The sequence below is a fragment of the Lathamus discolor genome, chromosome 7 (genome assembly GCF_037157495.1).
Source record: "Lathamus discolor isolate bLatDis1 chromosome 7, bLatDis1.hap1, whole genome shotgun sequence".
In the NCBI taxonomy this organism is placed as follows: domain Eukaryota; kingdom Metazoa; phylum Chordata; class Aves; order Psittaciformes; family Psittacidae; genus Lathamus; species Lathamus discolor.
This window is the reverse complement of record NC_088890.1, coordinates 160,841-176,082: the sequence shown is the minus strand read 5'-3', so window position 1 is coordinate 176,082 and position 15,242 is coordinate 160,841. Positions and strand designations below refer to the sequence as shown.

The 15,242-nt window shown below is 38.2% G+C and overlaps 1 protein-coding gene across 9 annotated transcripts in view; it reads right to left on the bottom strand.

The window, feature by feature from the left end:
• Nucleotides 1-15,242, bottom strand: part of NR2C2 (nuclear receptor subfamily 2 group C member 2) — a 41,632-nt gene that overhangs the window by 9,705 nt on the left and 16,685 nt on the right. For 5 of the 9 annotated variants that reach the window (XR_010614342.1, XM_065687402.1, XM_065687399.1 and 2 more), the window contains 9 exons: nt 14,491-14,670; nt 11,724-11,871; nt 10,096-10,189; nt 9,551-9,684; nt 7,780-7,957; nt 6,334-6,455; nt 5,692-5,831; nt 1,904-2,041; nt 271-376 (listed from right to left, as the gene is read on the bottom strand). Coding sequence is in view for 5 of the 9 variants with exons in the window: in XM_065687402.1 (XP_065543474.1) it covers nt 271-376; nt 1,904-2,041; nt 5,692-5,831; nt 6,334-6,455; nt 7,780-7,957; nt 9,551-9,684; nt 10,096-10,189; nt 11,724-11,871; nt 14,491-14,670 (1,240 nt within the window). In the remaining 4 variants the exon portion in view is untranslated. The other 4 variants (XR_010614344.1, XR_010614343.1, XR_010614345.1 and 1 more) reach the window with 4 other exon arrangements.

Genomic DNA, 15,242 nt, shown 5'->3' with positions numbered 1-15,242 from the left:
AAAAAAAAAAAAAAAAAAAAAAAAGAATAACAAAAAACAAGCAAAGGAAAGTAGTCAAGTTTCATTTCCCCGGAAGAAGCGAGGCAGCTGTTCTTGCTTCTAGTTAGTTGTACACAAACCTGCATGCTTTTGTGAACAAGGTTCTAGCTCTTTCTCATCAGCAAAGAAGAACAGATGTCAAAAAGACAATTTTTACATCAGTGATGTTATTTTGTACTTTTGCCAGCTACGGCCCACAACATTACTTTGGGTACTATAGACAATAAATACCTATAAGTATCTTCTGGATAGGATTTTTGTACATAGTCCTGTAATTCCATCTGGGCCTTCTCCTGGAATTTTTCTATTTGGGTTGAACTGCTCAGACCAGGGTGATCTAAAGAAACAAAACATTTCTGTATGTCGATTGTTTCCCTATACATTATGAAATATATGTAGTTATAAGATTCTTGCATTTCATTTCATTTAAGTATTTCCCTTGTATTGTGATGTTTAACGTGTTAGCTCTATAAAGGAAACCATTCAGTTGAACATTCGCTTCCTGGCTTCAGAATCAGCTTGCTCATTTTTCTCTCTATAGCTGTGTGTATACACAAGAAAGGGGAAAGAGATTAAGCCTGTAGGTATGTACCAGGCTGTGACACTCCTTGTTTATGTTGCTGTTTTAAATACGTTGCCTCTGACTTTGACTGCCTAGGCTGATTGAGCAGTATCTTGGGTTGTTTTCTTGACAGATCAATTTGTTAACCTTCCTGAGTCTGTCTCATGTTTTAATTCTGGCTGGTTCAGCTCCTCAAAGATAGTCACATGATCAGAAGATCCCAGAAAATACCACATACCTGACTATAGCCAAGTATCTTCAGTGTTGAGTTTAAACTGCTCTTCCCTTGAATGGGACAGAGCTAGCTTGAGTTTGGAGAGCTTCTTGCTCCTCCAGCTTGAATAAAAACCCTAATAAACCCAACCCTAATGGTACAATCTGCAAAAAAGTTTCAAAAGCAAATTTCAGGACAGCAATACCTTCTCATTAAAGCAAGCTGTAAGCTTTACTGCAAAGAGAAAAATAATACCAACCAAAGAAACCCCACCAACCCGAAAAACCTCCAACCCCTGATTACACAACGCTCTTTTCCTTTGTATTTTGTTAAATTCAAAGTGGAACAAACCTTTGAATTAAAGTAAATAATTCACATTTCTGAACAAGAATTTACCTTTCACTCAGTTCTAAATTAACCTTTGTGTGTCCTAGGAAAATTTTGCCACCTTTGATAAACATACTGTCACTTCCCATTTCTTTAATGTCCCCGCCTTATTCCAGAAAATCCCAAGTGTCGTCTTTAAGTAAATCCTCTTATCTCATATACACTATTGATCATGCTTTAGTATTCTGCTGTAATTTTGGGGGGTAACAAATGGAGGACAACCTGTTTACATTTAGTTCTGGAGATGTTGTGGAAGTTCCATATAAAAAATACAGTTGTATTTCTGCTCCTATTTCAGCCATCCCTCTTAGAAGTGTATTAAAAAATGTTGAAATTGAAGCCAGTTTCTTTTTGTCACTGTAAGAATGTACTCCCTCTAACCCTTCCAGCCATTTACTTCACTAATATTGCTAGTACACATCCCAGATAGCTTACTACTCGTAGATTCTCAGCTGAAGGTAGTTGAGAGTCTAGTCTTCTAAAGTGGGTGTACAGGAAACACCCGATATACTGGAACTGTAAATAACATGGATGTGTTGCTCCAAAGTTATTTTTAAAACACATACTGTTTGTGATAAATCATTATAGAACAACCATTTTACTTGCAGTTTGACAGATCACACTCATAGCAAGACATTAACCTCATTAGAAAAATTGCTAAAACATTTACATATGATTGTTTATGTTACTAAATATCTTACCAGGGCTAAAGAGGACTATAGCTTTAAGGTATGCATATTCATATCCATCAATATCAAGCTTGGCCATGCTGTTACAGAACTCCTGAAGTTTCCAGATGTGTTCCATGACTTGCTTTATTCTGTCTCCAGAAAGTTTATCTACAAAAAAGATATTGCTTTCTGTCATGTGAGCTCAAGTACATCTAATATATTAACCAATATCCTTTTATAAAACAAGTGACATTTTACAGCATTTCATGTCATTTGCTATCTTAAAACCACTCAACATGTAAGGATGACCTGAATGATTATGGAATTAAAGATTTACAAAGCTGAGTCAGGCACAGGGCTGGCAAACAGGATGTTAACTCTTTTGCATGATTTTGCCAGTTTTGCATAATCTGCTACGTGAGTCTAATTCCAGTGATGCACTGTTCTGAGCAGAGACTCAAGTTACGGTGAATGATTCTACAAATGGCTGGAGTGATTCTGGGAAACAGAAGCACAAACCAAATGCTATCATGCAATCCTAATTTGAAATTCAAACATGAAGAATAAAAGCATAATCTATATGCCTAAAATTCATTAACTGTGATACAAGTGTTTAATTACTCAAGACAGATCAAGATACATGTGATGTAATGTTTTTATTTCTGTATTGAGAAATAATAGTGCAGAAATACTCTGGAAATGTCAACTTGAATTCCAGAGTTCCCAAATAGCTTCATCACTAATACACTTCTAGATAAAGTTCTGAAATTTCCTCACTTTGTTTTGAATTTTAAAGTTATAATACACAATATAATGATAATTTTTCAAAATAGATAACAAATCAAACAAAAAAAAAAAGATAAAAACAAATCATCAAGAACTCATGATAAAACAGATCCTCCTCTCCTTGCGGCGGGGCTCAAGAGCATGGTGTAACTGCAAGTATGGCTTGAAGAACAGATGTCATTTTTTCATTCTTGAGACATGGGAACCAAAGTGGAGCCAGCTTAAGGCTGGAATAGCTCCATCACTTCCTCCTCCAAAACCCTCTGCTTGGGGTGTAGATGGAACAGACAACTCTGAGATTATTAAAAGCCTAATTCTGTGCAGAACATACAATGTGCATGTTTCTCTATTGGTCTTTTAAACTCTTGCCCCTCTCTCAGTGCAGGAGAGGAGCATCAGTTTGTTGTACTTTGAGGGCTGTCCAGGCTCTCTTAAATTAAAAAAACAACCAACCAAACACACACAAACTCCCAAACTAACCCTCCATATTCATTATGAAAGCATATTATCAATTTAAGAATCGATTTTCTAATTTACTTTATCATGATGAAGCCAATAAAGTAGATTAAACTAAATGTCCTTTACTGGGACTGAAGGGTATTTTTTGATTATCTACTTTTGCACATTTTATAGTTCTACAATAAAGTTTTACTCTCCTCAGTAAAAGCTTATCTTCCAATTTTTGCTGTGTGCACAATAATGGCACCACCAAAATTATCAAATAAATTGGTACCCAATAGTATTCTGTAACTATTTTTAACTCACATGTAAATTTATCTAGCTTTCGTGTAATATGCTGTGTTTGCAGAGTTTAAAGCTGCTAGTGTTGTTTTTTTCCTCCTATTAAAAATGGAATGTTATTTTCATGTAATCAATCATAGTGCTTGGGAGCATCCTTAAAGAGAAAAGAATGAAAAAAAGCAACTATAAGAGGTTGTCATGCATTCCTGATACAGTCATCATTATCAACAGGCCAACACTGAATTAAAAAATAAAATCACATAAGTGTTAAAGAGTGTCAAGAAAATACGCTGTTTAATGCTTCATAGGGTACTTCAGAATAAATCAGTCATTACTGCATTACAGCAGTATCCAAAACTATTATACCTGCAAGAATATTCTTCTTGCTCACACCACTGCATCCAACTGGGGAACACGACAGGTCCACCACAGCAGCGACAGATGTTCCTTAGCTGCCTCCCAAGATGAGAACCAGTAGGCCAACCACCTCAAGGGTGTGTATGACCACAGTGGATCCTCTTGCACCCGTCCTGGGAAACCTGCATGCTCAGTAACCTCTCTGAATTGCCTGTACACCAACGCACGCAGAACGGGGAATAAACGGGAAGAATTAGGGAGCTGTGTACGAGCACAGAGCCATGATCTCATGGTAATTGCAGAGACATGGTGGGATAGCTCGCATGACTGGAATGCTGTCTTAGATGGCTACATAGTACTTAGGAAAGACAGGCCAGCAAGGCAAGGTGGTGGAGTTGCTCTTTACGTAAGAAAGCAACTGGAGTTACTGAGCTCTGTCTCAGGGTGGATGGAGAACAAGTTGAGCACTTAGGGGTAAGAATTAAGTGGCAGGCTAAAATGGGTGGCACTATTGTGCATGTCTACTACAGGCCACCTAATTAGGAAGTTGATGAGGCCTTGTGCAGGCAGGTGGAAGGAGCCTCATAATCACAGGCTCTGGTTCTCATGGGGGACTGGGGGCATACCTCATCTCATGGGGGATACCTCCCTGGTATCTGCTGGAAAGACAACACAGCTAAGTACACACAGTCCACGAGGTTCCTGCAAATCACTGATGATAATATTTTAACACAGATGATGGAGAAGCCAGCCAGGAGAGGTGTGCTGCTGGACCTTGTACTAACAAAGAAAGGACTGGTTGGGATATGAAGGTTGGGGGCAGCCTTGGCTGCAGTGACCGTGAGATGGTGAAGTTCAGGATCCTGTGTGGAGGAGGTAGGGCGATAAGTAGGAGTACAACCCTGGACTTCAGGAAAGCTAACTGTGGCCTCTTCAAGGACCAACTTGGAGGAATACTATGGGTTAGGGCTCTAGAAGGTAAGGGAGTTCAAGAGAGCTAGTTAATATTTAAGCATCACTTCCTCCAAGCTCAAGATCCTGTAGGTTACAAATCAAACAAAAGGGGCAGAAGACCTGCATGAATGAGCAAGGAACTTCTGGCAGAAATCCTTCAGAAGGAAACTTATGGAATGTGGAAAAAGGGACAGGCCACTTGGGAGGAATATAGGAATGTTTTCACAGTATTCACAGATGTGACAAGGAAGACTAACATCCATCTGGAATTAAATCTGGGAAGGGATGTCAAGGACAACAAGGGCTTCTTCAAGTACCTCAGTAGCAAAAGGAAGACTAGGGAAAATGTGGGACTGCTGCTGAATGAGGTGAGTGCCACGGTGATGAAGGATACAGGGAAGGCGGAGTTATTGAATGCTGCCTTTGCTTCAGTCTTTACTGCCCAGGCCAGCCCTCAGGAATCCCAGACCCTGGAGGCAAGACAGAAAGTCTGTAGAAAGGAAGACTTTCCCCTGGTCAAAGAGGATTGGAGATCATTTAGGCAAACCTGAGACCCACAAATCTATGGGCCCTGATGGAATGCACCCATGACTGCTGGGGAAACTGGCAGATGTTATTGCTAAGCCACTCTCCATCTTTGAACAGTCATGGAGAACAGGATAGGCACCTGGGGACCGGAGGAAAGCACATGTCACTCCAGTCTTCCAAAAAGGCAAGAAGGAAAACCCAGGAAGCCTCAGGAAATCCAGGAAGGAGACGAGTCAGCCTCACCTCCATCCCTGGAAAGGTGATGGAACAGCTCAACAGAAGCTGTAGATCACCAGAGGAAAGGCAATTATGCAAGAGAAGGCTTCTCCTTCCTCTAGATCTTGGGGAACAATTCTGCCACCAATTAGGAAACATCATGAGACATGTTACACAAATGTTCCTCTAGTGTTGACGCACTGAACATGTGTAAGAATCACACACTGAAAACATACCTTCTTGTATGCTGTTCTGGAGATGGTTGACAATAGCTGCCAGGATAGTAGACAGACTCATCACCTGTGCACACTGTGCCAGGCCTAAGGTAAACAGCTCATTCCAGCAGGCACGCACGAGGCTTGTATTACAGTCCTGCCTACAAACAACAGAACATCAGACAACTGTAGGTAGTTTTCGTATCAGGTTACTGCTACCCCATGTGTAATTATGTTAATAATAACAATAATAGGGATTAATGTATTGCAAACCACTTTACTGAAAGGTGTATATTAGCATATCACAAGTATTTCAAAATGCAAAAAGCAGAGATAGGCTAACTACAGAAAACCATTTCAGGTTATCTGTAAAATGGGGCTCACCAGTTCTTTACTAAGATATATTTCTACAAATTAAATGCTTGCTTTTGATTCAGCTTTAGCTGCTGTAATTGCAGTAATATCAGATATTGTAGTTCTCTTCTGCCATCTTCTATTTTAGTCTTCAAAAAGGAGAATATTGCACAGTCTTCACACATTTTAAAGAATTCATTGAAATTAAACATTATAATAATTTAAAAAATCAAAATAGCCAAAAAGTGTTCTGATCAGTGTTTACAATTCATTAGGAAGCAAATCACTCAATGGAATATGTACATTTACCCAAGAGCTTGAAATGCAGGTATGGACCTAGCCCAGTGCATAGAGAGGAAAAGTAGTCGTGATGCTGACTCACAGATGTAGTGTACATTAAGGTACTCCGGCATTGGACTGGGCATTGTCAGCTGCAAAAAATGACAGTACAGCACAACATATATAGTTCAGACATAAACCCATTTTGATTATCGAGAAGTAACAAGTGAAAACATTCAAACTACTCTCACAGTCTGTCCAGTAAGCAACTGTGTGACAAGAAACTGTCACGGGAAAACTGTATAACTAACTCACTACTACTGGCAAGAAATGCAAAATGGGAATAAAAGACAAGAAGTTATGCGGGAGAGTGCTCAAATGTCTACTTTTAAAATGTTTTTATATTATTTTAATAATAAATGTATACATCTCATTGCTCTGTGAAGCGTTGGCCCTTTTCACAGTGCTGTAAAACATCCTTTACAACTTCTTAAAAAGAAGCAAAATAAAATCTAAAATCTAAGTATCTCAAATGAGAAAGTCATGTAATAGGAATCTACAAGCACAAAACACCATTAAAGGCAATAAGCAGATTATGCCAAAAGTTTGCCTACATTAAGTATCATGTATTTCAGTAATGATGTTTCTGTCTCTTGAAACAGTGCAACTTTACTAACAGCAAGATGAGCACCCTTATTGTTTCTCACACATTGTTTATTAAGGGGGTTATAGGGATGCTGGGGATGGACTATTCATTAGGGACTGTAGTGACAGGACAAGGGGTAATGGGTTAAAACTGAAACAGGGGAAGTTCAGGTTAGATATAAGGAAGAAGTTCTTTACTGTAAGGCTGGTGAGGCACTGGAATGGGTTGCCCAGGGAAGTTGTGAATGCTCCACCCCGGCGGTGCTCAAGGCCAGGTTGGACAGAGCCTTGGGTGACATGGTTTAGTGTGAGGTGTCCCTGCCCATGGCAGGGGGGTTGGAACTGGATGATTTTAAGGTCCTTTCCAACCCTAACTATTCTATGATTCTGTAATATGTGTGTGTTTGCATTCAATTGAAGCTGAAGCATCGCTAAAATGCAAGACCTTTTTCAGTGGTCTAACCAGAGCTAGATCTAAGAAGGCACTGTAACCTCTGTTTATATAAGGAGCCTTTTAGATGAAAGTTTTACACTACCTAGAATTACAAATGAATTAAGCAAGACATCAGGGATGATACAGAAAATGATTATCAACAGCACTGGAAAGTGAAATGAGTTTTAAAGCATCCGCTTGTCTATGAAAAGCTCTTATGAAGCAACACCTATCCTCTTTAGATACAGCATGCAAGAGTGAAAATTGTATTAGAAGACAATAGATGTTACCTTAGATTATACTGCCAAAATTAAATATAATAAATAAGAAAACAGTGACTTAATTTTGGGTTATGTCTTAAGTGTTAGTTTATTTAGTAAGACATTTAAAGCATGTACCTTAAACGTCACATGTGTATCTGTAAGTAGGGGTCCTTCCACTTCAATAATTGGTGTTGACTGATCTCTACTGATTACATGAATATTCCCTCCTCCTGTAGGATCCATCCCATCTGGCAAGTTATGAGCTGCTGTACCATCTGTGGTATTAAGTGCTTTAGCCAAAGTATCAAATGCCCTGAAGAAAAAAAAAAAAAAGTAATAAACAATGAAAGAGTGCTTCCTTGTACCCCAAAATAACTGACAGCAGTGGTCAAAATAAGTGCAATAAAGCATTCTCACCAAGAAGTAACCTATACAGGAACTGTTTAAGCTAAGACAAGGTCAGACTTTTCATTACAGTCTGGCCCCTCTGTACTGTTTGGACATTAACAAAAGGAACAGATCTGCCCACACACAGCTGTTAAGAAATGTCCCCTGTAAGGGGGAAACTTTTTACTACTGTAAATCCTGCTCTGAATGTTTTATGCTAATATTTATACTAGTAAAGCAGTCTCTTGCACTTGCCATTCACTATCCCCTCCTTCTCACCTTGGAATGCTTAACTGATTAAATGATGATTATAGGCCAGATGCACTCAGAACACCCTGCAGTCCCTGTCCTTGATGTCCAGTTTCTTGGAAGAGTGGAGAATAGAGTGGTTCTCTTCTATGCAACATGCCTGAATTTCCTTTCCCTTAAGATGAGGTGTGGCCAGACACTCCTGATCTCACAGTACAGACAGAGCCTTAGAAACCTTGTGACAGTAACAGAAGAGAGAACTAGTCCCAGGACAGCTTTATACTCAAACTGTAGCTGGCCATTGCCGAAATAAAGCAGTGTACATTCCCTTACGGTAACGAGAGCTTAGATTTAAAGAAGAATTCTGTGCTCCAGCTTCAGACCAGTGGACAGTATTATGCTATAGTGCTGTTTTGCCAATATTTTCATCAAGATGTTATGGGGAGGGGTTTTTGGAATTTTTATTTTCTGCTTTAGAGTTCCAAGTGGCTGTAACTCCAAGCTGCAGTGTCAGGGATTTGTGAATACCTGTTCACTTACTTGAAGAGATTAAATAAAAGACTTAAGAGCCTGAAGTTAAGCTCCTCTTAAAAAAACCTTCTACTTGAGAAACAATGGACAATTTTGAGGCCAAATATTTTTCTTCTTTCACTATACCACAGATCTATATTGTCCTTCAAGCCCCCTCAGAAAAAAACCCAACTGTAAAAATCTTAGTCTCTGCTGAAAATATTAAGATTCCATGTTCCTTTTTCCCATTTTACTCATCAATAAAGAAGACTTTAAACTCTTAAAAAAAAAAAAAAAAAAAGAAAAAGAAGAAGTTTATTCATCTTAGTTCAACATTTTCCCTACATTACCAGCAGGTATTATGGCAGCACAATCTCAAAATGAAATCTGCAGTAATACAGACCCCTAAAGAGGAGGGCTAAGAGCATTCTGCAGAAGCTTCCGTACCACAAGCCTATCAAATAAAACAGTACTGAAGTGTTGCTATTCCCAGAGTCTCGCAAGGTTACAAACTAGTCAATTTATTATTTTTCAGAGTATGAGATCTTTAGCTCCAGAACGTGACCTTGATAACGCAGGGGCAGTTTTCCAAAGGAGGACAACACCCAAACCTGGGTTTCTAAAGAACTGGGTTTGTGTTTCAAAGTAGGGGGCAATCTCTACTGTGGTTGGTGTCACAGTGCTCATTTACTTCAATGAATGTAAGCATACACCACACAAAATAGAAATTGCTAAATAAGATGCAAATATAAATGCATACCGTGTAATCTCACTTGCAGATTGCTCTTCTTGCTGAACTTCAGAAGTATCTCCATTATTTAGTGACTCACTCAGATTAGCAAGAGATGTTACAACATTTGCTAATGTTCCTAAAGCACCCTGGCTTGTTTCACCCTAAAAATGAAGAACCATATTAGTACATCAAAGTTATAGGTAAGGTATCATACATAAATTTTGCCCATTTTTAATCTTTCTGTTCTTTTTCCTTTATGTACCTTTTCTTTCCCCCTGAACACCTAAAGGAAGAACAGTCACTCACAATGATCTTTAAACCCTTTTGTAATCATCAATCCTAGCCTCAGCTGACATACCATGTGGGGAACAACATGTGGCTGACCTGCAGAAATATGCCCATGAAAACCTGTTCATGTTAATCAGCTGATTACCTCCTTTTGTACACATCTTCACACTTATCCCAACTTTATCTTCTCAAGAGCAAGAATTATTTGTCTCTATGTACATAGCTAAAATAATCCATAATCTGAACAAATTAATATATATGGAACTTAACTGAAAGAATAATACCTTGGAGTCAGCAGCTAGGAGGACTGTACCATCATCCCTGATCAAAGGCTGCTGAATATTCACAAGCATTCCCGGATCAAGAAGACCTGCTGACCTGTTCAAAAGCATAAGGCATATGACAGTCAACAGCATTTTACATTAATAACAAAAATATGTAACAATCTATGTCAGAATAAAAGGGATTACCAGGTTTTTTAATTTAACAATTTAATGAAATTCAGAGTTTATTCATCCAGACTTAAGCCTTTCTTAAACAATTTCCAAAAAGAAGCTTGAAAGACGAAGACTAGAATATGTAGAATATGCAAAAGCAGTAACAACTTCCCAAATAGATATCCTTTCATTCGCTTGTTAAGAAATAAGTTATGCTGACATAAAAAGTTATGTCAAGAAAATATATTTTATATTCCAAGATATAAACAGTCATGTAGTCAAGGTCTGCATAAAACTTCTGCTGCCTTTACTTCTGTTACTTTTTGACCAAACAGCCTTTCCTGCTGCTCCACCTAACTTAGGGATGGAAAGTCTGAAGTCAGCAAAGACAAATTTATTTGTTACTCATATAATACTCCAAGTCTGCATAACCCAATACAAATGCAGGCATGACAATTTCAGGCTGCAGGGAGTTTATAGTTTAAGGGGTGTGATACTAACAACTAACATTGTGAACTACCGCAGGCAGCAAAATCATCATGTGTTATGTGAATCTGAATCCTACACAAATAATAGTCACACTCAATGTCTCTAATACTGTTTATAGGACTGTAAGGGATCTGTAGCACAAGGAAATCTCAAAGAAGCAAATGTGTCTGTGAGCAGTACTTTTGAACAATCTGACTTGCAAACAAGAACACTGAAAAACAGTTCTCCAGGAAATTTGCAGCCCGATCTTCCTAACAAACGGCAATGTCATTTGTTCAACCAAAGATATATATATAAACCAAACTAAATATATACATATATATATATATATATAAACTGAATACTGAGATCTGGTATCTTCAGGTGGCTATTATCCACTCATAAACTACAGTTTCTAAACCATGGTATTTAACCTCAAATTCTTTTTTCTTCTAGTCAGAAAAAGACAAATCTTGCCTCTATTTATTATGATATGTATTTCCACAACCACTGCCTATGGAGACAACTGAGAGCAGAGGAACTGTCTTGCAGTATCTTCTACATAGCAAAATGAAGCTGCTGTTACTGAAATTGGTCTCTTGGGACCTGAATCTCAAGAGTCACTGCAGTCTGTTTTTTAGATCTTTAGGAGAAGGAAGACAGAGTCTGCCATTTGCAGAACTGATTTTGGAGCAGTGAGAACCTGAATGCATCACACAGTAAACCTACATGCTTTTTGCTTGAATATCACATATCTGCCATACCTGTGCTTTGACCTGGCTGGACAAGAGCCAGCTCTAAACTGAAAACCACCCCTGTACTCAGACATAAAAACCTTCATGAGAAGCAGAATAGTCTAGGTTGGTGTTGGTAATGGAAACAAATATTTGTGAATTGGAGGTCTTTTCTGTCCAATTCTTAGAGCAGGGCAGGGAGGAGTACAAGTATGTCTGCAAAGTCATATGCACACAAACCTTAAACTAGATCCGTGACGCTGACGTACTCACCGCGTCCCATCTTTATCTGCCACAAACGTTGGAGTTGCTATTAGAGGGCTTCGAAGATCTTTCCTGATATAGATTTTCTCAGTGGAAGCTGCGCAGTTGGTTGGTTTTTCACGCTGCACATCAAAAGGCTTTCTTTCACTTTGAACCGCTACACAAAGACAGAAACATGCTGATTTGAAAGGAAATAATTCAACTGCAAAATACAAGAAGAAAGTAAAACTCTCACAGTAGAATTTCAGCTTGTGCAGTTATGATTGTGTATCAGCTCAGTACCAAACTGGAAATTCAATATGAAGATCGAAGAAACACAGGCTCCAATTTTACTATACCTATGATTATGTACATTTTTAACTAAGGAAGTCCCAGGTCAATCATTTGCTTTAAGTTTTGCTGAACTGGAGTCAAAGCTTGCTATTTCATTGGCATTTAATAAGATAGAACATTCCAAAAAGTGCGTTTTCAAATTATTTATTGTTACAGGTAAATCTGTACCTAAATGTTAGGTAGATGCAGTCATACTCTAGATGACTTAGAACAATGTAAATCCAGAATTAACTCCCCCCAAAAAAGTCAAGACAGGCAAGCTACATGAGTGATGCAAGTTAAATTCCATGGGAGATGAGCCTCTCCATTATAGCTAGTTCACTCCCACCCATTCATTCCAGGGAAAACTGTTCCAAAACCAACCTCTGCAGAATTTAAAATATTTCTACTTGACAACTGGAAAGAAATAAGCTCAGTCTCCACTACGCCAAGCAAGTGTAGCAAATCTTGTCATGAAAATAGTAAGAAACTGTAACTTTGTAATGTCAAAGGAAGTGAAAAATGCATCTTTATAATATTAAGGTATTGTTATTAAACAGATTACAGAAAGTTATCTGGAATCTAAGTGGCTGAACTTTACAAACTCCTCTATAGGTTGGCATAACATTCAACTGCATAAATTTTTCATTGGAAAATGAGGATAATAAAATGAATAAAACACTATGAGGATAATATAAAGAATTTTTACATAATATATGAGGATATAAATATAAATTTAAATAAATATGAGGATAATATAAAGAATTTTACTAATATTAATTCTCACAACACTTCGCCAATGTAAGGTATAATATAAACGGAGACAATATTTCTGCACTATTCATTGTATCAATTTAACATACAGCAGTTATTGTTCTAGAAGATTAACATTAGTAACAAGCAAACAAAAGAATTCAACCCTCCCCCACAGCCCTTTTGAATGTAACAGTAAAATACATGGATATGTCTCTCTCTGACCTCAAAACCAGCAAGCATTATTTAGTTCCGTATTTTATTTTTGTTAATCCTGTTACTGTCAGCAAAATCTAGGGGCTTAAACAGAGGTATATTCATTTTGTTGGCTTGGTAGATACATAAATATTAATCAGAAATCTGACCCAAACCCCAGTGAAGTCAGTGAGCATATATTCTAATCATACTGGGATAACAAAGGTTTAACTTCAGGGAATGCAGCAGTTTCTCTTAAAATCATAGAATAGTTAGGGTTGGAAAGGACCTTAAGACCATCTAGTTCCAGCCCCTCTGCCATGGGCAGGGACACCTCACACTAAACCGTGTCATCCAGGGCTCTGTCCAACCTGGCCTTGAACACCGCCAGGGATGGAGCATTCACAACTTCCTTGGGCAACCCATTCCAGTGCCTCACCACCCTTAAAGAACTTCCTCCTCATATCTAACCTGAACTTCCTCTGTTTCAGTTTGATTCTGTTACCCTTAGTCCTATCACTACAGTCTCTAATGAAGAGTCCTTCCTCAGCATCCTTATAGGCCCCCTTCAGATACTGGAAGGCTGCTATGAGGGCTCCACACAGCTTCTCTTCTCCAGGCTGAAAAGCCCCAACTTTCTCACCCTGTCTTCATATGGGAGGTGCTCCAGCCGGGTCTTGTACAAACGTACCCCCCTACACTCAGCAAAGTGTGTGCAAAGTACAACCATCACTGCAGGTCTGGAGTTCCAGAGTGCAAATACAACAACGATCTCCCTATTTACAGCTTAACCTTGAACTCAGTGGCTGGAACTTACCCTGCCTAGATTAGAGTAGAAAAAGAAAAGTATTTGTTGCTTCACCTTAAATTCTCCAAAAATTTATCACAAAACAACCAGATAAAAGGCTTCATGAAGTGTTGGACTGAAGAAGCAGACAGAGGTGCTACAAACTGTAAACAAAATACATTGAAAGAGGTGTTTGGATGCTAGCACTTGAATTGTACAAAGCACTGCATACAAACACGAAAGCATATTTGTTTAAATATGGCACTTTCTAAAATGCCTTGTAATACAATGCTCACAAATGACTCGCATCAAAATTTTTGAAGAAATATGACATCAACTGTTTTCTATCACTGGTTGAAAAAGCAGCAAAGATAAACTAGAAGGAAAGCAGATTCTGAACACAGAACATTAGACTCATATTTATGTCCATCCATGTCAAAATATTTTGTATTATAAGCATACACTGTGTTTGCAACATGCATTCTAAGCGATGCTTTAACTGCGCTCCTCGAAGACTGCAGTAGTATGAGACATGGTTCAAAACAAATCACTACTGCACCTCAGACATAAAATAGTAATAAAAGAAAGGTATAGTAGATGCTCTGTCTGCCGAAAGTTCTGTTTCCCTCAAGCAACATACAGTGAAATGGACAGAACACACTAGAAAGTAGTAATCCACATATTTATTATTTGGTAGGCACAGTGTCACATTGGGTACTTAACACTCACATTCCATTTTCATGCCCATCTCTAGACATTTTCTAAGCCTACAAAACTGGCAGCGATTCCGATGGTGTTTATTGATGATACAGTCCTGGTTGCTACGACAACTGTAGGTCAAATTCTTCCTCACACTCCTTTTAAAGAAACCTTTGCATCCCTCACAACTGACAGCACCATAGTGACGACCTAGGAAATATATAAATTGTTATCAGGTGGAAATTACTTATATTTTAGCACAGAAATATTTACCTTAAGCAAGTAAAACATTGTAAAATTCACCCTTTAAATTTATTTTATATTCTTACCATCATTTTGGACCATGAAAGCACTGTTCAAGTCTTACAGGATGTTTCTTGTTTATCTGTTGTGAGGGCTTTTTAGTGGAAAGTGGAGAGATGAGAGGAAGGCTAAGCCTATTTCTGAATGAGAGGCCTGTGAAGTAGTAGTTCTCATTCTGGACAAATACAGATGCAATTCTATCTGCTGTTACAGATCATATAACACATTAAAAGAACCTACAGGCTAAGAGTCTAAGTAATTTTAGAATAGCAGCAATTTTACAATAAAATTTCAAATGCAATCTTTATTGAAAATTCCTACACATATAAATTCTGGCATTGTTTTAATTACATAAGCACTAAGAAAAATAGAAGTGAGACCGAGACAAAAAAGTGTCTTCTCCATAGCATGAAAGCAGAGTCTGCTTCCTTGGCTGATATAGAAATTTTACCTCATAGGCTCCTTGTCAGATCCATGTA